Raw genomic sequence first — 23,609 nt, forward strand, 5'->3', positions numbered from 1 at the left:
ACTTTCTTTGATTAATTTTTTTACACACTGCATTTGTTTCGCATTTGTTTCGTATTTCTTACACGTTTGTATGCATGTTCATCTCACCTTTCATGAACTTTTTACCGGCATCATAATTCGTTGCTGAGGAGAATGATAACCCCTTTGTCTTTTCCGTAACTTTTTTGAAGACCAAGTGGAAGTTGTCTTACGTGCGAATATTCGCGCAAAGCTGCTAAACTACGCTTAGCTCCATTTGTTTGTTCTACACATGTGGGTGTGTCTACCCCCGTGTACACGTGCTGGTGAGCGAAGCCTCCTTCACGTGAACGAGCCACCCTTCCTGCGTAAATATTTGTCCCCCCAATTTGCATGCACGTAACTGCTCTGCAATTTGCTGATTTTTTCTGCACACTTGTAACTATCCCCTCGTTTAGCATACATCGCTATATCGTTATGATGATATTATCTCATCTTGACATTTTAAACACCCCACGTTAGCACACATATGCACGTACACATATGTGCATAGCCCCCACGTGTGCACCCTATCCCCTTTTTAGCCAAGCAAAGGACGCAACTACCGCGCAGAATGAACAATTCATATGAGGGCAGCCTGGAAAACTTCACAGTGTCTCACAATGTAGAAGAAAATGGCCATGTGACGGAAGGGCAGACTACACATTCTGGTACCTTCACCAAAAAAGACGAAAAAATGGAACAAAAAAAGAAAACTAAGCTGGACAAAGGAAAAACCAATCCGCATGTTTGCGAGGAAAAACATAACAAAATTACAAATGAACTTTTGCTAAAGCATGATGAAGTGCTTAACTGGGATATTCAAAATAAGAACATATCACACAGAGTGAAGAAGGACTCAGTGGTGGAGAAAAGACAAGAAAATTTGAGCATGAGTTCCTCTAAGGCAATTTTTCTAAAAAAAGAGAAAAAAAACATGTTTTGTGCCCACTTGACGAAGGAAAAATGCCAAGAAAATATCGAAAAAATGAATGAGAAAATAAACCACACAATGAAAAAGATACTAAAATTGTACAACGACTCAAACAGGAAGCAATACTTATCGAGGTTATTTCAAATGAAGGACATAAGTTGCCTCTTCAGTTGTATGTTCTTCTGTTTGTTAATCATTTTTTCCATTATGAGTGAATATGTTGGAGTGCTACTCTCCATCCTGCTACTGATCATATCGATACAGCTAAAATATAGCCGATCAAATATGGCTCTGCTAAACTCGATTGTTGCCATTGTTTTCATTTCTATAGCCACTGCATATTCCTTTTCGAACATAAAAATGGGGGACATTCGCGGTCATAGCATTACACAGATTGATATCTCAAATGCGAACACGAATAGGAGACTACTAATCCTGGAGACGGTCATATGTCTTGCCTATGCTTCCATCCTATTTATATATATGCTCTCACTACGGTCTGTAAAAAGGTGCAAAGAAAAACACGTCTGGATATATCACCACATAGTTACCCTCTTCAACTTCCTAGATCTATGCATCCTCTTTACCTTTGGAGTGCTAGCCTTTTTCTTTATATTTATTTGTCTTGCAGAAACTCTATTCATCATTATGTCATTCATATTATTTTCGACCAGTGTCCTTACCTACACCCTTCGTAAAAAAAGCAGCGTAGTTACATTGATACTTCAAACAATTGCGATCATAACGAATTCGATTGTAGCTAGCACGTATTTATCGAAAAACACGACAACAAACAAACTGGCAGAGCTCCCTCCTAACGAATTATCACAATTGAGCAACAACATATTCCTCTTCTATATGATCTTTCTTATATTTTTTTTGGTTCTTCACTTGTTGTACATTTTTTATATATTTTTTTCTCACAAGAATTTCTTGTCCAAGTGTTTTTCCCAGAGGTCTGCGTACTACTCGAGCGTCTTTCCGCATGCCGAAAGCGTTGTGGGTGATCAATCTGGTGATGATAACCACGAAAATGCGATCAACCAAAGTGATGAAAACAGCACGTTTAATAAAAAATACGATGGGTACAACGGGGGGGAGATCCATTTTGTGCGTGAGAAGTACCTACTCAGTTTAGATGACGACAACAAAATTCTTAACGTCCAGAGGAGGAGCTGCAAGCAGGTGCATCTCGATATGGGCAAATACACATACAACGAGCTTCATTTGTACAAGCACCTCCTGCTCAACACAGTGGTCGAGTTGAAGCGCTCGCGATGGAGACGCAGAGAAAGAGGTAACCCGTCCGGGGGGGCAAGGAATAGGGACAGAACGGGCATAAAGGAGAAGGCCAAACGGAGGAAAACCACACATAAGAAGACCAAACAGGGGAATCTCACTATGGGTGCAAAAAAAACACCCAAGCGAGTGCAACGGTTGAAAAACCCACAATCCCAGGGAAACAGCCAGACGGAAGACTTTGTACTAAGCATCCATGAAGAATCGTCCGAATGTCAGAGCAACCACTACAACACAGATGAGGGTGCCAACACAAAAGCGAACAAAGGACGATGCAGGAAGAAAAACAAAAAGGGAGCACCTAAGAGTGCCAATTTTTTGCTAAAAAATCTATCCCTCGTTCAGAAGGAAAGAAGTCGGAATAAGGTCGGTCCAAAGAAACCATTGCAGAACCATGATCTTTACCTTACGCACTGCGAAAACGACATATATTCCCCATCCTCCCTATTTTACACAAAGTACACACACGTAATAGATGTCCTGCTGGAAAATTACGATGAGCTTATATTTTACTTGGACCGAAAGAAGTTCTTCGTAAGGCTAATCGAGTTGGCTGAGAGGGAAGATCCAACTGGTAATGGTGATATTTTTTCCTGCCAAAATTGTGCAACCGAAGGGGATATATTGAAACGTGGATCGGCCGTAAACTCCAGTGCACTTCTACGGAATACTAGCATGAACGACTCTTCGCCTGCTTCATCACATGCAACTTTGGAAAAGAACACTGAGTCGCCATCCCTTCAGAATGAATCTCCAGTGTTGAGCCCGTTAAAGGATGCCTCCATTCCCCCATCCGAAGAAAGAAGTCCCAATTATATGAATACAAATTGGACTAACCAACTTAGCAGTAATGTAAACCTAACGAACGAATACGGGGCAGCAAATGAGGGACAATCCAAGAAGGAGCAAGATTGTACAGCCGGTTTGTTAAATGGTGCTCCCAAATGGACAGACATGCTGAACGGAACAGATGACGAATTAAACGAGTGTTACTCACGGTTCATGCTAAACGCAGAAGGAAAAGCAGCAAAGGAGAGGACCAACTCCCTATTTAGCAATCTCAACAATGATTATATGAACATCCCCGTTTTTTCCTCCACGTTCAACTCCTTCAATTCCAACTCCCTCACTTCCAACTCAAACACCACCGACGCAGACAACAAAAAGGCAGAGAACTACTTCTGGTACTACTCCCCCGGTATTATCGGAAGGGTTTACAAAGAATGGCTAAAGTGTAAAAATTTAGATTATAAAAAAATGAATAATGATTTTTATTACCTCTTTGCTAACTCGAATAAGCTGAACGAATTCATAAAGTCCAATCACAGCACTTTGGAAAAACAGGAAGAAATTAAACTCTTCGATATTAGTCAAGTTCTAAGTAGTAATAACAGCATTCTAAATTCGATTCAGAAATCCTTCTCATCTCTTAAGACTTCTCATTTATTTTCTGATGAGGTACCAAACAGCAGCTCCTTAAATAGAATAATAAACACCTTCCTAATGGACACCAACAGCAACATTGAAAGGTTGTGTATGGTGGATTATAAAAAGGTACACTCATTTTTAGAGGACACGAACATAAATAAATTTCTTTCATCATTGTATGAACAGGAGGGGAACGATATTCTCCACGGAGAGATGACTCTCTCCCCGTCTAAGCTTACTCCAAATTTGATTGAGCAGCTGAACCAGATCGTCGCAGAGAAGCATTCCGAAGAGGGGATACAAATGAAGGACTATTCTACACACATGGTGGGGAAAACGTCTCTTATTGATGCTGATTGGGATCATGATCTGAACGCTCTAATTGGTGCCCCGAGAAAGGAAAGGCAACCGTCACCGCAAGGAAACGGCGAAGACCTGATAAATCTAAGCACATCACACGTGGTGAAAGAACACGGGGAAAACTTCAACCTGAATGACCTTCTAAATTACGCCGAGTCGCTCATCCTGCAGAACAAGCAAAATGAGGCAATCAAAGAAAGTGAACTACCTGCAACAGGCAGCACAGACAACACAGACGTGCAGATGCAAAGCGACTCGGACGCCGATTCCACCGATATAAAACACTTTGACGAAATTTTAAGCAACTTTATTAAAAATTTCGTGTCTACCCGGGACAGCAGGGTGCCTCATAGTAGCACCAGCCAAGCTGAACAGAAGGATGACGACCAAATGAACAACTTAAAAAATATAGAGGAAATTTATTCCAATATTAAGAAAACCATATGTGATGAGGAGGCAAACGGGGCGGCCACCACGGAAGGTTGTGTGAAAAAAAATGGAGAATACTTAGCCAAGCAAATAATCCACACGAAGAAAAAAGAGATGCACCTAAAAAAGAGAAACGTGCAAAATGAGCAGCACCTTTCGAATGAACTAAAAAGGAGGGAGGATTCAAGTGGGAAGAACGAATTAAATAAAAGCCTCCCAACAGGGGGGACGGGACACCAATTGGGGAATCTTAACATAGCGAAGAACAAATCCAAAGGGAGCATCGAGTGCTTAAGGAAGAAGGGCAAAAAGGACACGAACCACTGGACATATAACGCATTCAACGAGTACATAAATAATGATTTAAATTTGGAAAAAAAGAAAAAAAAAATCGATAGCAAAACGGTTCCAGGGAGGATCGATTCGGTGCCCTCAGATGATGTAAGGGCAAAAATAAAGTTCACCCTAATTTGTAGTAGCAGCGAGGAAAGTGTCAAGCATAAAAAAAAGGGGAAAAATAAAATCCTCAAAGAAAAGAAACTTCACGTTGATGATACCCAAGAGGATAACCATCTAAGTGAGACGCAAACTTATGGCAACATCTCAGAAGGGTCTCTTCCTGCTTATGCGACTTATGGAGGACATGCACAAACAGGGGGCAACAAGTTTTCACCCACCCAGAGAGGCTTATCGTCCAAATTGAACAACGTAAAATTGGAGCTAGAGAAAAAAAACAAACCCAAGCAACCCATAGACGCAAAGAACAAAAACACCAGTGGCAGCAGCGCCAGCAGCACACACGAAGGGGGGGCCTCTAACGCAGAAAGGCTGAACGAACCATACCACAAATTACACGACGGGGAGATGAAAGATGACCCTAAGAAACCACTCCTTCAAAATAATCAGAAATGGAAAGGCAAAAATGAAAAGTGTAACCAGACGGGGGAGCTAAAATCGGACGTTTCGCATAATGCAGAAAAGGGGATTCTTTTCAATGGAAAGGAACTCCATAGCAGCGTCTCCACATCGACGTTGAGATGCCCCCTCGATCAGGCAAAGGGGAACAATAAATACGATCATGAAGGGACACAAAAGAGCCTCAAAATGGAAAACGCCCATCTCGGAGAGCACAAAGAGACACCATCAAACCAGCGAAAAGGAGAAGAAAATGCAAAATGGAATCACCATATGGTGAGTGCAAAAGTGAGTGGGGCAAGCAACCCAACAAACATTCCATCCCCTGTAAAGGAGTACTTCATACATAGCAACCAAGTGAGTTACAACAATTCCAGCAACTTCGATTCATCGCAAGGTTGTAAGCGATCTGCTGAAGGGGCCTACCACAAAGGAAAGTTCGCCTATCCTTCTAATTACCCCAAAAATGGTGAAGAAAAAAGTGACGATTCTTACAAATTTTCAAGTGAACACCAAACGAGCAGCAACTTCAACCTCGACACGCATGACCTCATAAAAGATTTGAAAAAATATTTATGCTCACCTCCAAATAGTGTCGACCTGGAGGACAGCAAACTGAATGACACCTTTCTACTCGAGTTTATCAACAAGTACTTGGAGAATAGCAACCCCTGTGAAGTGAGTGTATACAACGAAGTGGTGTTTGACGGGGAAAATGCGAAAAAGGATAACCACCAAGTGAACACCCCGCAGAAGCACCAACAGAGCGAAGGCACCATCATCAGAAACGCAAAGGAAAGGAAGACACAATACTATCATCTGTATGATGATAAAAAAAAGTGGCAGGGACAGAAAGACAAAAACGCAAGTGGGACACTATCCCCCAATTTTTACGATGAACACATTGTAAATTTCCTCAATACGTACATGTTTGAAAACGGCGATCGGTTGATGAAAAACGCAATTTTGAAAGACAAGCAGGAAGGAAATGCGAAACTGGAGAAGAACATAGGAAAGGCCAAACTACCTCTGGACGCTCACTCTACAATGGTCTACAAGAAGGGTGAAAAGGAGGGCGGCTTCCTCGAATTGAACTATGTTAGTTCAGATCGTAATGGCAATCATTATGATGGGAAGGCGAAACTCCACAGTGATTACCACGATAAACAGGAGAGACCGCCAAACAAAGAGGAAAGCATTGCCCCCAAAGGAACTCACCTAAAGAAGATACAAAATGACACCCCTTTAGCAGGAAGTAATTTGCATAAAGGGGAAACAAATAAATATCTTCACAAAAACAATCAGGTGAGCATTCCTGGGGAACACCTACCATGGGACCACGCTGGAGAAAACGCTTACACATACAAGGACCGAAACAAGAAAGGGACACTCTGTTCAAACAAGAGACAAAACATGATTGAGGAGTTAGTTATTTCGAAGGGGAAAAAAGAAGTAGAGGAACAAGAAAGGCAAAAGGATGGAGGAAAAAATGAGAAGAAAAAATCAAGCAGTGATATCTTCTACAGCTTAAGCAACTTAGAAAGTCTTAACGAAGATGAACCGTTGGATCACCTGAGAGGTAAAATAAACAGCAGCAATCATCGCCCTTGTGAAGAAAAGATAATTAAAAAGGCGGATTTAAATTTAGTCTTACAAAGCAGTGGTAGCGAAAAGCAGAGTCATGAAGCTGCCTCCTCCGATGAAGGAAAATCTGATAACGGTGTGGAAACTTTACAAAAGGAACATACCCTTCATATACATAAACCAAATGTGAACATATTTGATCAGGCCTACGGATTTGAAAGCAAAATATCTGACGTCACCTCATCCTCAGGTATTGAACCTTCGGGGGTACTAGTCGGAAGCGACGCCTTGTACGAATCCTTTGCTTATAAAAGTTTCGAAAATATCGACAGTGTGAAAAGAAGGATGCACCAGCTTAGCAGTAAAGAAGCAACGGATGATGGGAGTGCCGACTTGGACGCAAAAAAATCCGCAATCATAATAAGTGAGGCAGTTGATGGATCCAACACAAAGGATAGAATGGAAATCCTTATCAATACCGATGTTGTCAAGGAGGGAAGTGGTAATAGGAGCAGTTGTGGTGAGGAGACGAAGGGGGAGCAGGGTCAATCAAAGTGCATCTCTTCACCCACTTCGAACCATTCAACGGTACACGCCACGGGGAATGTGAAGGAGTGGGACTATTTCGCGGTAAAAGACGCGCTACGTTCAGGCAAGGAAAAAGAGCTAAACAGAGGTGAGCCCAATCCAAGTAAAGATCAACTGGGAAGCACACACGTAGACCACCAAATCGGGAAGGAAAAAAATTACTTAAAAAACAATTTTACCAATTATGAAATTTACGAAGGTTCAAAAATACACGGTGGTAGCAGTGAGAAAGTTGGCACAAGTGCAGGAGACCAATTGCACAACCGTGTGGGTAACCAGGTGGAAATGAATCTTTCCAATAAAACTCCCCCCTTCCAGGAAGAGAAAATAATACAATCTAAGGGTAGTACGAATTTGAGAGCTGATCCTCTCGCAAATAGTTACAAAAATATTAACCACGTGGATGTGCTCAAAGTGGACCATAACGTCGTCACGAAAATGATGACCTATGATGAACCAAAAGCAGGGAAAATTCCACTCTCATACACACATGGCGGAAAACTACACAAGAATGTTGGAGCCGCTCAGATCACCTCCCTGTCGGGGGAAATATCTTCCCCTATGGTAAGTAAGGGCCCCATGGATTCGCAAACCGGTTCATCGAATAACCATATAAAGGGTAAGAAAAAATATGACTACCCCAACAGCGTGGACGGAGCCCAACAGAACATGCCTCAAATAAATGAGCAAACGAAGACGCGCAGTAATCCCAATCAGCAGCACTTCCTCGGAAGGGGAACAGCTGTGGTCACTGGTCCAGGAGGAGGAAAGGATACCTCTAATGGGGAAGAGAAAAAAAAAGATGACGCAGGAGAGGTGCATGTGGACGAAGCGATCGAAGCAGACATAGACGAGGACGATGAAGACGACTTCTCCGAAGAGTTCTCCTCGAAGGGAAAAGCGCGAACGAGCGGGAGACCTCCCAGGAGCCACACCAAATTGACCCTCACGGAGAGGACGCCGATCAGCTTAGAAAACTCGCAAAGCACTGAAAGTGACGTGGAGGAGAAAAACGGTGGAACGAAAAATTTTAATTTGGGGGGGACAAATCGTTATAAGAAGGAAAATGAGTTGATCGTACGAAGGAGAAGAAAGAAGTGTACCACCATGAGAGGCCGCACCACAAAGAACAGCGATCGCATTTTCGACAACTCCGACTACATCAAACACTTTAACAGCATCATTAAAACGTATTCGTGGTCACCAGAAAATTTACGCATAGGCGAAAATAATTACTCCCTCAAAAAATACAACACGTGCATAGACACGGCTAGCACAGAAGATAGTGATGACGCATCTAAAATGACATTCTTCGTTAAGGATATCCTGGGAGAAAACTCCAATTCGATTTCTTCATCCAGTGGGTACGAAATAGACACGAGGAAACGCAACAAGGAGTTCAGTCGTGAAGCAAAATTACGTCATCCTTTAAAATCACGCAAAGAAAAGCGTAGCGAATACAAACACAAAGACGTTCATGGGGACGTAATGCAATGTATTAAAACAGACACGCAAGAATCCTTCATTGAGTTAATCGAACAGGGCAACATTTTCCCCACCATCAGACGCAGCAGGGATAGAAGTGGTACCCTCCATCGTAGTCTGCCCTCAAACGGTTACAACAGTTTGATGCAAAAGGGAGGGAAGATACCCACGAGGGGCACATCAAATTATTCCCCTTCTTCCCACCATTCCAATTCTTCCAACCAAGGTGAACTTCCAAGAAAGAGCAACACGCAAACATACGCCAAGAAGGAAGGGAAGGAGGCCTCCAACGTGCGAAGCGTGTCGGAGAATGGCCTCAACATGGAAGACATAAAAGTTTTCACAGATGACGGATTCAATGATGAGTATAATCTTTTTTACAACTGGAATGAAGTCAATAACGAAGTTAACTACCAAATGAACAAAACGGAAAATTATAAAAAAATATATTCCCTGAAAAAAAAAAGGAACAGTTTGAATCTGCTCAAAGGAAATCCTAACAACTCACACAGAAGGCTCCACCTAAGTGAAGACATTTATGTCGATGGTGGTAACTCACGGGTCAAGGGAAATAATAACAATTCTCCATTTTACGGCAGCACAAAACGGATGCGAAGATCGATTACTATTGGGGATTCCAATTCGAGCATTTTTTACAGCTTAGAAAAAAGGGGCAAGAAAAATGCAAGCCGGTCAGTAAATGCATTGGGAGAGGAGACCACACGGAAGAGACGCACTGTTCACGGGTTTCACAGTGCGTACGACTCCAGTTACGAACTGAAGAACAGCCTAGCCAAAAGAGGACACACACAAAACAACAGCTCGTCTATCATTTCATTCAATGAAGAACATTTTGGAGGAAATGACCTCCCCATTACAAAAATTATGCCGCATTACGAATCGGTTCAAATGAACTCTAACTTCTCTTTCGAATCGAAGTACACGGGAAGTTTATGGAAAAAAGTGAAGAGGGGGGCAGTTGGGGAGAGGACTAATCTGGAGGATAGCACCGTAATTGACTCCCCCACGGGGAAGTACCACACAAAGCATGAAGGCCACTCGAACGGGGGGGTAATGAAAAGCGCATTAGGCAAAAGGAAAAAATCGCTAACTAGAGGACAAACGGATACAAAATATTTGGCATCCTACCTACCGCAGGATTCGAAACAAAACTTTGTTCACGAGTTAAAAAGAAAACTGACTGCAAAAAATGCTCAAGCGAAGAAAGGCCAAATGGGAAGCGGCCCAAATAATAAGGGTGACAACCAGGCGTCCAAAAAGAAGGCCCATATTGACCCCAAAAAGCTTACCAGCGCCATTCGAAATTTTCAAAATTACAAAAAAATGTCTCGTGAGAATATGAAAGCGATCCCAGTGCAACTGCCACCAAAAAATACAAACGCTGAAAAATACAGACCTTTAAAATTGCGCTACTCAGTGGACAACTTCTACAATGTCATAAATAGCGAAGACGACGCGAATGAGGACATGTTCATCGGCAGGCACGCCAAGTGAGGCCACCGCAGTGGTTTGCATAAGCAGGGAGGGAAAACAGCCGTGTTTTCCAAACTGAACTGGAAAAAGTGCACCCATATATGCACACTTCACCCCAAGGTGGGCATCTACTTTTTTCGTCCTTTAAGCCTCATTTGATGGGGGAAACTACCTTTTCCGTCTTGGAAACGCCTCACGAAAAAGGGCACTCCTTGCGAAAGGAAAAATTGTTTGAGTCATTCCCCCTCACCTGTTAATTTTTTTTTTTCTTACCAATTTTTTGTCATCACAAAAAGAACATAACGGCAACCATTTTGTGACAGCTCAAACGTATTGCAAAATTGCGAACGCAGTTGGATTAAATGTGTCCAGCGTTGCGCATAATGAAACGGAAAAAAAAAAAAAAAAAAAAAAAAAAAACATACACAAACGCGCAGTGCAAATGAACGAGCAAACGAATTAGAATGGAACAACGAACAGTGTAGCCCTAGGGTGCGCGCTTAACGTGAGCGGTTCACTCAAATAGCAGGTCACCAATCGGGTTGAAAGCGTCATGTTCGCACTTTCGAAAAATGGCACTCTGTTGGTATGTCCACGTGGAGGAGACAATGCAACGCTGACATACCAGATGATGCCATTTTAAAAGACGGCACAGCGAACACACACATACACGGGATAGCACAAAAATGTAACCCAGCGCAAACTCGAAATTTTTTCTAGTTTAAGATATATGGCAGCATGATGATGGAGTTCTTATCAATGCTAATATCTACAAACAAGTTTCCTTTATTCGCAGGGATGGCCAAAATTTGTTTATTCCTATTTAGGGTTAACAGAATATTGGGGGAATGTTTCGTCAGCTTTGCCGTCTGCCTAATTGTCTCTTTGGTGATGTTATTTATTTTGGACTTATCTACTTTTATGAGATCCAGGATGGCATCGCTTTTCACCCAAATGGTGTTCACGTCATTTTGCCCTTCTTGGTGGTCCGCGATGGGCTCGTCTGTTTTTTCCACTTTGGCGTCGTTTTGGTTTTCCTCTTTTACCTCGCCTTCCTTCTTCACACCAACACTATTACCTTCCTCCTTCACACTCGCTTTATTTTCCACTTCCCCTGCCGCCTTCGCCTTGGCCACGGCCCTGGACATGGTGCTCTTCCGCTCCCCGATCAGCTGCTCCATGTAACCTTCAAAGTCAAACACCCTCTGCTCATTCTCATAAACAGGAGCAAAATAACTTTTGATAATTTCCTCCCTACATGTCTTGTCCAGCAAAAATGTATCTACGTCTTTAAAGAAGGGCAAGAAATTCAGGCACCCACTGTAGTTTATTCGGTAGTAGTTTTCCACTCCGTTCTTTTTATTCTTGTCTATCTGGATAACAGTGATCCCCGCGCTGATAATCTTTAGTTTTATTTTTGTGTAGCATTCTAAAATATCCTTAGTATGCTTGCTGACCAAATTTATCTTCTTAATATTCACATTGATCCTCTCGTCGATCGATAATTTTGCAAAATTGGAGTCATCCTTGAGGTGAATATATAAATTCTCCTTAATAGACATAAAGTTGTCATTCAGGTTGAAATAATTTTTTACTCTGTTTAGGAGGTCGTGCGTTGGGCGCAATTTTTCGTAGTACTCCAGGCTCACGTACTCCTGTTGCTTGGTCATTTTGCGCTCCTCCCGCTGGGGTGTTCTCGCTTCCTCCTCGTTCTGTTGATCACTTTCCTGTTCCATTTCGCTAGCCATTTTGCACCCCAACTTGCTGCCAACCTGGCCACCCATGTAACTATGCAGCGCCTCCTCACTCTGCTTATTGATGAGTCTTATTACACCCCCTCCGTGTCCTCCACTGGGTTGGAAACTCCTCACCATGTCGTCACTGTCTATCATGTTGTAGTTACTGCTCAGATCGTCATTGTCGATCAGGTTGTATTTCTTCGTCACTTCGTTGCTCGTCACAACATTGTAGCTAGTCATCACATCGTCAATATCGATTACGTTGTAGTTTTCTTCCACGTCGCTTTGGTCCACCGTCTGTGCGTTGTTACTCATGTGTAGGTTACTGTCTGAGGAGGATATTTTCGCGTGGTCACTTTGCTTGACCTGTTTGGGAACATAATCAGAAATGTAAACGACACCATCAACCGATTCGGTATTGCCATTTTGTTCACTACAATTTTGATTTACCTCATTGGATGGAATAATGTCTCCATTTTTTTCCCTGTCCTTTTTTTTGCTTCCCTTTTTATGTCTTCTATATTTGTACTTTTTCCTGTACTCGTCCTTATCCGCCTTGCTCAATTTCTTGTAAATTTTTTTTTTTTTTTTTTTTTCTTCCTTCCACTGGAGCTTTCCGCACTTTTTAATAACTGCTATGAAGAATCCACCCGCGTTGTAATGATGAGGAAAAAATCGCTTCACGTATTTCAAGTTAATCTCATTCATGAATTCCTCACCCGGAGTAAACATCCCAGGTTGTATTTTGTCGTAAATTTTTTTATATTTCCCATGTTCCCTACTTTGCAAATAATTACAATATTGCTCATACGTATCAAACCACTGATCGTCCATCATCACTTTCCATTCATTTAGCCCTGGTTTAAAATTTAATTTATCTATAAGTTCGTTCCCAAAATTGATTAATTTAAGGCAGTTCCTATTTTCTACCGAATTGAAAACTTCGCAAATGACGGCCTCATTTTCAATCGGGTTTAGCGAACATGTACTGTATACAATATTCCCACCTTCCTTGGTCAATTCGATGGACCTTTTTAAAATACTGACTTGCATTTGAAATAAATTGTACGCATTATATGGGTTCCAATTTAACCAGATATTTCTATCCTTTCGCAGAGTCCCATCGCCACTACATGGAACGTCACACAAAACCGAGTCAAAGTACCTCTTCTCATTTGTATTTCCCTCATCATCCTTCACATAAATGTAAGGAAAGTTAAGTGCGTTGTTGTTTGTTACCACTAGACAATTACTGTGTATATTTTTTAGCCGATGGAACAACATGCAGCACCTTTTAAAATTCGCATCATTTGCGATGACGACACCGGTGGGGTTGCTATTCGAAATGAGCTCCTTGTAGTGCCCGTACAAATGGTTGTCTGTGTTGAGGATGTACTTGAACAGTTCATCGTCGTATTGATTACCGTCTAGTGCGTCGTGCAGGCTTTTGTACAGCTGGTTTTTCTCCTCAGAGGGGGGATTTCCATGGCTGCTGTTTAGGTGGAAGGCACTTTCATTGCTTACGTCGCCACGATCATTGCTATCATCGCCGCTGACACTGCTATCGTCATTGTCTAAATTGGTGTGCACGCCCCCAAGGGATCCTCCCAAAGGGGACGAGTTGCGCTGAATAAACTTCCGAATCAAATAATTTTTTACATTCCTCTTGCTAATGAGGTGCATGTAATCCACAATCTGAGCCGTCTTCGATCCAGGAGCTGCGCACATGTCCAGAACAAAATAATTCTCTTTCAACTTTAGGAACAACACTGGCAGCATGCTTACCAGCTCCTGTCTAAATATGTACCCACTCTCATTTAAGTTTATTAAATAGTTATACAAATTTTTATAATTTTCATCTTTTTTAATTTGGGACCTCGTCAAGTATATCTCATACATCTGGTCCTCTTCATTCAACTTTGTAATCGCATAGTTGTCCTTACAAAGATGTTCCAATTTCTTTTTTATATTTTCGTGAATAAATTTGCTGTACTTATTGTTGTTTAGAACACGAAATGTGATTGGTAATTCTGTGTTTATAACGGTCATAAAATTGTCCACTTCATTTTCCTTGATTATTTTTTGATGGATGTAATAGTTAAAGAAGTTTTCATTTTTCTGTAGCAGGTTCGTGTTGTCGTAGTATGGGACGTCTTCCTTGGCCGACATGGTTGCCTCTACTGGGGGTGGTGACGGTAGACGTGCAGTCTCCTCTTGTTCGCACTGTTCAGCGTTCATTTATCTACTTTTATTTTTTTTTTTTTGCTTCGTTTAACTGCCCCACCTATTATTATGTACAAATGGGGGACGCAACGATTTTCATTTAACTGGGCTGGCACGCCCTTCGGTCAACCGTTGTTACGCCCTCGTACCTTATTTTGTAAGCCGCTGTTTGGCGGAAGAACTGCATCATTTGGCTGGTTTTGCAGGGTTCACGGTTTGGGCCTATTTTGCTTTAACCTACTTTGATTGATTTTTTTTTTTTTCCCGCTTCTATAATCCGCTTGCCAACATGTACACTTACCCGTACCAAGTGGCACTATTAAAAAACAAATACTGTCGCGTGTTTTGCCCCCTTTTGACGAACTGCAGTTTTTGTTCCTCTTCGTAGGTGCGATATCCTCATAGTACTACTTTGCCCTCTATGGCTATCTCAAAAGGTGATTTATTTAATGCAGGGAAGTCCTAGTAATGATGCTTATTATGCTCCGCGCCTTCATTTTTTTTTTTTTTTTTTTTTTTCCAATTTTGCAAAAACGGTGCGGTGTAAATCTGTTCATTTTGGCATACCAACAATGGTGCGCGGTGATTAAGAGGCAAAGAAGACTGAACGAGCTACATAACTGTTTTATTTTGCTTTATTTTTTTTACTTTATTTTTTAATTTTATTTTTAAACTTCTTTGCAAATGAGCAGTAAATTTCCTCCGCGGTTATTCATCTCCAGGTGGAAAGGGAAAAAGCGTTTTAATGGACGCATCGCATATTGTGGCTAATCACCAATCGGTTGAAGTGAGATGCTTTTTGAAGCCCCTTTCGCGATGTTGCAATATGATAGTGTTGATAATGTCGGATGCTCATTTCCCCATATTCATCTTCCTCTCCATAAAAGGATTCATCACCGCGTGATTTATGTTTGCAGAATAGAACTACGGTTACGTATGCGTATAGATTTGGCCTCTCTTCCTATGTCTTAACTAGGCCCCCTTCGAAATATGCACACGTAGCCGTTACATGAAAACGAGGGAAGTACCATTCGAATGCTCAAATACGGTAGTAGTTGCGTAACACCCCAATTGGCAACTGTTTTAACTGACCAAAAGGAACGAAAAAAAGAAAAAACATTACTGCCGTTCTATCAGTTTTGTGCAGTTAAGCCCAATTGTATGGATAAAAAAATGACCAGTCCAATTGGACAAATGAGAAAAAAGGCACATCATTGAAGATTAATATTCCTTTTTTTATTAACTCTTAAAAGTTAGCAATACAGGGTAATACACAAACGTCTCATTACACCATTTAGCATTTTTTTCTTTTTGTGTAACATTTGGACATTTCACCGATCCTACGTTGATATGCGAATATTTTTATGGCCTAACTTTTGGGTGTTCTATTTTGGGTACCATTTTCTCTGGCGTTCTTTCTTTTTTGGTCCTTCTGTTTTGTTCGACCGTATGCCCACATATCAACGTGTCTAAGAGGTACGCCGAGCATTTCTGCCTTTTGGAAGGGGGAAAAAAGTGCCAGCGGGGATTTCTCTACCGCGACCTCTATGACATCCGGTTGAGTAGTTAAAAAAGGAAACGTATGCACGTTTACACACATTGGGAAGTGCCATGTTAACGCCGCCTACCGAGTGGACATGGCAAAACGTTCTTACTTTTACGCACTAAGGTTTCTACTTCAAAATGAAGAATACGTTTAAAAAGCGCCTATTTCTGCTAAAAAGGGGTGAACAAACCCTCTTTCGCATGCGTTGGTCATGCTCATTTGTAATAACCAAAGGCATACCAGGATGTGAGGAGAAAAAGTAAGAAAAAATATAACGTAAGGGAAGAAAAACTGTTGGGGGATTTATTTCCCCTTAGAATTAAAACTTCTTCCAACTGTTTCATCACGAACGTCTTCAACCTTCACTTTTTGGATGACAATGTCCTGTATGCCAAAGGTCTGCAACTAGGTTACGTAGCATTTCACCCGTTTTTTGGTCAGCCCCTTCGTGCGTTTTATTTTTCCCCTGCAAGATTTTTGTGTACATTTGGGGTACAAGTTTGCTATATTTTGGTTCCCCCTGGTGCATGTTTGCCATTTGCACTTTTTGCCCCTCGTGCATTTCATCTGCCCCCACCGTTTTTTAACACCCACCTCGCGCATGCTGATATGCTACAGTTAAATAATGAGGACGCCAGTTCTTTCGTTCCTGAGGCAAAAAAAAAATAAATAAATTAAATTAACATAGTGCAGTATATATTATATGGAAAAAAAATGCAAATATGTACTTGCATAAAAAGTTGCATACTTATGTCACACGTTAAATGCCGCGCGCCATGTGTTTGCGAAGAAGCGGAAAATGCTACACAACCAGGCAACCCATTTTGAACAAATCTAAAAAAATAAAAAAAAAATTGTAACAGAGAAAAATTCTCCAGGATGTTTTTGTGAGAGCATACAGGATACACTTTTTTTTTCTTTTTTTTTTTTTCTTCCCTTATTAAGTAAGAACTGGGCAATTTTTTTTTTTTTAGCGGTAGTGTAGTACTCGTTACACGTATTCTTCCTTATGTCCACGCAGTAATATATATATAACTAGTAGGTTCAACCAACGCAGTAGTTACAATAGTTATGTTCGTGAGTAAATAACGCATGTGTCTATCGACCCTTCCATTTTTACACCCACGTACACATACGAAAATTAGCCCCCCTGTGGGAAAAGGGGCATTTTTTTCATCTGGTAGAGTTGCCCCTGAGTACATTGTTTCGTGAGGAGCGCTCACTCCTCGTCCCTGCGCGAATGTACCCTTTTGTTCCCTTACAAAAAATAAACATAGCACCTCTTTTCCATAAAAACAGTGTGTGGAGTAGCACATAATATCAGAGAAGACTTCTTCTCACCGTGTCTATGTCTGTTTCGCTGCCCCCCCTTTGAGCAAGATGCGCGACAAGGAAGAGATGGCAAAGAGTGGGGGGTCTTCCTTTACAAAACGGGCAAACTGGAGCCGAATCAATTTTACCTTCCTAGTATTTGTACTGGGAATCAAAACGGTGTTTTGCATTTTACTCTTCATATACCAACATGTGTTGCTGTTTTTTATATTCTTTATGTTAACCGTCATTTCGCTGTATTCCCTAGTTGTAAACACCTTCAAGGCATTAACCCTGTACATAATTATTTTAACGTCCATCCTGACGTCGATCTTTTTGTCCCTATTTAATGTCATACACGTAGAGTATATATCTAAAGTTTTTAAAGACGTCTTCCTATCGACCGTGTCATTTTCAGTGTTACCCTTGTTCACATTAGAATTTTTTGTAGCGATTATTTACATATGCTTGAAGAGGAAAAAAAGAGGATACATCGAAAGAAGTTTAAAGGAATTAAAAATAATCATCGATGGGAAGAGAAACAAAGAGAAAGAAGAAAAACTCCTGTCGCTGCAAATCGATTTGGAGAAAAATGAACTAAACACATATGACAAGACGTATAAGTACTACTTGACTAATTACAAAAACAAGAAATACATCTGCATTGAGAAGAAGACGGATTATTCCAGTGACGAGGACGATAGAAGTGTTCGTCACATCGGAGACGACTACGTCGATTATAATGCCATTTCGTCTAAGGGGTCAACTTTGAAGAAGCAGCAAAGTAGCAGTGGTAAAAAAATCCACCAAGGGGAGAAGAAGGCAAATAAGGGAACCCCCAAAAGTGACTCCCTCTCCTACTACCACGTCAGCGAGGATTTAAGTTTTATCCATTCGGGAATTAAAAAATATGCTAAAAAGAACGAAAAAAGTAATGCGAAAAAGAAAAAATCCGGAGGAAGGGGAAAAGCGGAAAAGGATACCCACACTGCTGGTATTTCTGGTGATGGTTACGATAGCCACATGCACAGTGCGAGCCCTAGCACGAAGGGTAGGAAGCGCCAATGGAGCAATGACAAGCATAGCATTACTGATAAGGGATCCACCAACTTGGTGAATAATGAGAGAGCAGATGACGCAGAAATCACATCCAATATTTCGCAAGAGTCCCCGTCTCAAACGCAGTTCCTAACGCAGCAGATTGAACCATGTAATAACGAAACCATGTCTAACAGCTTGACGGAGACTCTACCAAATCACACACCAGATGAGAAAGAAAATTCCAAAAAGGGTTCCGCAGAATATATAAAAAATTCATTTTCATTGGACAATTACGAAGAGGTAAATCATATAATAGAAAAATTTATCGAAAAGAACAAAAAGGAAGGCACTCCAGGGGAAGATCTCATGTTTGACTGCACCAAACAGACTGAAGAACAAAATGGCGCAGAGGATACTGCACAGAAGATGGACGAATTAGACATGGAAAGTAAAAACAGGCAGATGAATGACGGTCTCGCACAGAAAGAGGGACCACAGGATGAAATCCCACTGGGTGAATTGGACCTTACCCCGTTACCAAATGTACAAAATGATGAAGAAAAATGGGACCATCTATTGAGCCGCATGACCCCCCAGGTAGAGGAAGAACTGATCAAAATTATAACAACCCAGGGCGGTGATCAGAAAGAGGGAATTTACGCAGAATGCACAGCTGAGCAAGAAAATTCCGGTCAATTTGTGGACGTAGAAGATCATCATGACGACATCGTCACAAAGTTCGAAGCACAGCAAAGTAACCAGGGGGACGAGCTTCATTCAACTGTGAGTGAGACGGAGGCCAAACAAAAAAAACAATCGGATGTTAAAGAAGTCAACCCAAATGACATACCTAACAAGACAGATAATCTGCTATCTTGTAGCGCCGCCAACATGGAGGAGAAAACAAAACAAGTGGATAAAACAAATGTTCAGGAAGTGCTGATCAGCGAACAGTATGACAATTTAAAAAATGCAGAAATGGGTGCACAGGGAAATTCCCAAAGTAAGGTAACACCCGTAATTAGCCCCACAAATCAAGCGGGTGAACACACGGGAAAAGTAACGGCTACGCATGGTGCACAGTCCTACCTGGAAGTACAGCTCCAAATAGAGGAAGAAATTAAAGAACAAGGGGTGGAGCAGTCGCAGGAGCAACCGTCCGAATTGCCATCCGGGGAACCATCCCAGTTACACATAGAACAAATCAACGGCAAAGAAGAAAAGGACGATGGGGATGAACACCAGGGGGACACCCAGGGTGACAACACCTCGGAGTTGAAGGAAACACATGAAGGTGAAAAGCAGGTGAGACATTTCCTCTGCACCAATTTAGATCATACCAACCTGCTAAGTAGTGCAAATTACGCGGTAGATACAAAGGAATGGATAAAGCTAGAAAAAGAAGACATAGAAATGTTGAAGCGATCTGTGAACATCGACAACATTGAGCACATACCAATTGATGATTTTTACACAAAAAATATAAAAGAACGTGGTGCTAATCTGTTTTCCTACTCCATTCATTCGAGTAACATGTCTGAATTTCTTAAAATCGGGGTGGACCAAAAGGCATGTACTAGCTGGGATGCTCAACAGGAGGAGAGCCTAACCAGCAGTGATGATATATACAAAAAAATAAATTTCACAAATTTGGAAAATAAGAAAAATAGTTATCTCACCCTTTTTGATGATGGAGTTATCCCCCCAGGGGGCCTTAACGGAAAGGTTACCGAATGGATGAACCTCCAACAGATTGGAACCTCCCATTTGGATTGCAGCAAAATGGGTTCAGTGCACGAATCTTCTCACGTGGAAGGAGCTAACCAAACGGGTGAAAAGCACCCATCGAATGACTTCCAACCGGGTGAGGATGCCCACCAGAAGTGGAGTGAAAAGGAGGAACTCAATCATGGAAAAGACCAATATCCATTCGCACAAATGCACAACAGCAATAACGCCTTCAGTTCCAACTTGTACACAACGGAACACGGGGAGTATAGCAATTACGAGGAGGTCATGAAGGACAACTCGAACATTGCAGAGGCCTTTCTCAATAGTGGTATGTATGGGCAGAAGAGCGAATTGGGCAGAAGTAACATGAGTGGTGAACTTCCCCCAAGTAGCTTCGACAACCCGAACGACAATAACATCCTTAATTACAGCAGTTGTAATGATGACATGCAAAGTGTTCCAAATAGCTCCCTCATTCTCGTCAAAGGGGAACATTGCACGAAAGAATCAGAGAACTCGACAAGCATCTTCAATCAGGGGAGCGACCCGAACAGCGGAAACATCAATCAACCTGCTAAATTCATGGACGATAAAGATACGAATAAAAAACAGATCGACACAAAGAACATTAGCAGTAATGACATGTGCGAAACGACTTCCATATTTAAACAACGGAAAACCTTCTTCGAGAATTTAATAAAAGACAAGCCGTTAAGCAGCCACCCTGCAAAAATGCTGCTCAGCAATGAAAGGAACGTCCTCAGAAAGGTCAGCGGAAAAAGTGAGGGAGAAATCCTCAATTCCAACTCGTCCATAAATGAAAACAAAAAAGGGAACATCCCAGTAGAAGAATCAAATGTGAACAGTTCCACCCTAGACGGGGATAATAACCAGGCGAACACAGATCCCCATTTGGAAAAATTTGCAAAGTTAAAGAAAGCAATCAATATAAGTGACAATTTTTACATCATAAATGACAAGCTGATGAGCAGCGGAAAGGAAAAAAAGGACACGTCTGTTATGGGCATATCGCCAAGTGAGCAGATAACACCGTCAAATGATCTGGCAGGTAGTACACCGGATCTACCCAACAAGGTTAACGAAAACGAAATAGAAAAAATAAAATACATCGACGGAATGGCCAACAGTGAGGGTAAGCAAAAAATCACGCAACATTTTGTCATTTACGATCAAAGCGATTTGGCAACACCCAGTACAAAACTAGATGAAGGAACACCAACCATGGGGGAACTCCACAACTTGGAAAAAAAAAAAAAAATCGAAGGAATCGCACCCAACACAGTAATAACCGTGAACAACTGCACTATTAATTCGAGTGCGGGTATACATATAAAAGACGGAGAAAAAAATATGTTCAGTTCGGCTACACAACTGAGTAATGATATTTTCATAAATTTAGAAAAAGCAGAAAAAATTATTAACGATGTAAAAAGTGAAGGCAATTATCACGAGGTATCCCTTCTTAGCCAAGTTAAGGAGGTTCCCACGTTTGGCAGCAGTGAAGAATCCAGCTTCCAACATAAGAAAAAAAAATTCACAGAATTAAAAAAGAAGACCACTCCTATGAACAGCAATCCTCTGAATGAAAACCCCCCAGAGGAAGTTACAAATTCGAAGCTGAGTGCATTCGCCGACAGGAACTCAGACGATACGAAGGAAGTCTTGCCAAGTGAACACATGCAAAGCGAACACATGTCCAGCGAGGTGATGAACTCGGAAACGTGCCCCTACTCCGGCGGTTTGTTGCCTCCTGCTTATAAATCACTTGCCACGGGCTCTACACAAATGGACAAATTTGAGGACGATTTTTTGAATATGAATTCCTGCGACAGTAGCGTCATGTATAAAGACTTCATGGACGTAATGAATTCGGAGGGGCGACCGGAGGTGGAACAGGTAGAAGAGGTAGAAGTGGAAGAGGCAGAAGTGGATGAAGTTCCCGAACTAGTAGAAGTTATTTCCGAACAGATGGAACCCACTTCCATGTCGGTGGAGGCGCCCCCCGAACAAGCAGGTAATAACCTCCCACATGGAGCATTACACTCTGCAGAGGAAGAGGCAGATGCACAACCAGAGGAAGGGCCTAAATCAAGCGACCTAAACGACGCAGCTCTGGAGAGCGAAAATGTCCACGTGTTGAACGAACTGTTCACACAAAAGGCACATCCAGAAATGGAAAAAACAAACGTTATGGGGAATGCGAACTCTGCCTGTGATGTATCATCCGATGTGCAAACAGATAAGCATGAGGAGGGAGAGGCAAAGGCGGCAATTGATCATTTGAAAGGGGAACAATCACTCGACACTGCAACGGACGTGAAGGAAAATTACACAAATGTAATGTGCACAAATAATGGGGCAGATGAGCAACCCCTTAGTGATGATAAGGCGAAGGGAGAAGAGAAACCGACCGAGGAGTTAACTACCAAGCCAACATTGCAAGAGGAACTCACAACAAAGGACAACTTCGAAGGCGACAAAGCAGAGCTAAGTTACCCACACGAAGAGGACATTCCCCTGGGTGACGCACCTATACATGGAAGTAACGAAATACCCCCCGTAGAAGAGAAAAAGGAAGACATCACTTCATCGCCCACAGAACAAGCGCTAGACAATTTAGAGAATTTAATCGACGACCCCCCCATGGTAGAAGCAAGCACCGGGGGTGGCGAACCAAAGGAGGAAGTGCCCCCAGATGAAGAAAACAGTGGCGACGAAATTATTGACCCCAATAACCATGTGGATGCCTCTGAGAAGGCAAAAGCGGGGCTGAGCGAAAGTCAAACTTCATCCAAACTTAACCAGGAAAAGGCTAAGAATTATAGAAATAGAAAAAATAATAAACGGAGGAATAAAAGAAGATGAGTAGTCACGTCACGAATTGGGCATAGAAATGGGGAGCAATATACTAGGCTCAACTTAACATATATTAGCATTCCAGAGGGGAGTTAAAGGAGAAGTGAATTGCAGCACGTCACTCGGCAATGAACACCCAAGTAAAGAGAACGGCATATTAATTATATCACTTCGGAGTTATTAAGAAAAAAAAAAAAAAAAACAGCTATACGTACGAATCTTAATGGTGAAACCTAATCACACGGATGACATTCTTTAGACATTTTTTGCTTCCCCCTTTTGGAACTTCCAACCTGGTTCATGCTTCACCATGGCGCAACATGCCTTTGCGCAGGCGCTCTCAGTGAGCTAAGATTAAAAGTTTTTTTTTTTTTATTATAACTTTTTTTTTATAATTATATATATTTTTTTTAAAACAGTGGAATATTATTTTATTCCTCTTAACTATTTTTACAGTTTCATTTTTTGTCACATTTGCAAAATTGTCCTTACCATGTGTATTATCAAATGCGGAATTTTTTTTTTTTTTCCACCTCAATTGTTTTCCCTGTACATAGTATGCACAGTGAACTGTTCATGTTTGGACAAACATATATATCATGGGCTCAAAAATTGGCTAAAACAAAAT

The 23,609-nt window shown here is 41.5% G+C and overlaps 3 protein-coding genes across 3 annotated transcripts; 2 read left to right on the forward strand and 1 right to left on the reverse strand.

Moving 5' to 3' along the window:
• Nucleotides 1-571: 571 nt before the first annotated feature.
• Nucleotides 572-10,534, forward strand: PCOAH_00000310 (Uncharacterized protein; the record flags this gene model as incomplete). The annotated part of the gene is made up of 1 exon (XM_020056852.1): nt 572-10,534. One exon carries the CDS (start codon nt 572-574, stop codon nt 10,532-10,534), a length of 9,963 nt encoding a protein of 3,320 aa, XP_019912519.1.
• A 695-nt stretch (nt 10,535-11,229) lies between these two features.
• On the reverse strand, nt 11,230-14,421 carry PCOAH_00000320 (Uncharacterized protein; the record flags this gene model as incomplete). Its single annotated transcript, XM_020056853.1, has 1 exon — nt 11,230-14,421. The coding sequence occupies one exon, from the start codon at nt 14,419-14,421 to the stop codon at nt 11,230-11,232; it is 3,192 nt and encodes a 1,063-aa protein (XP_019912598.1).
• Nucleotides 14,422-17,401: 2,980 nt separating this feature from the next.
• Nucleotides 17,402-22,990, forward strand: PCOAH_00000330 (Uncharacterized protein; the record flags this gene model as incomplete). Its single annotated transcript, XM_020056854.1, has 1 exon — nt 17,402-22,990. One exon carries the CDS (start codon nt 17,402-17,404, stop codon nt 22,988-22,990), a length of 5,589 nt encoding a protein of 1,862 aa, XP_019912571.1.
• Nucleotides 22,991-23,609: the final 619 nt, after the last annotated feature.

This window comes from Plasmodium coatneyi, chromosome 1 (assembly GCF_001680005.1).
Source record: "Plasmodium coatneyi strain Hackeri chromosome 1, complete sequence".
Lineage (NCBI taxonomy): Eukaryota > Apicomplexa > Aconoidasida > Haemosporida > Plasmodiidae > Plasmodium > Plasmodium coatneyi.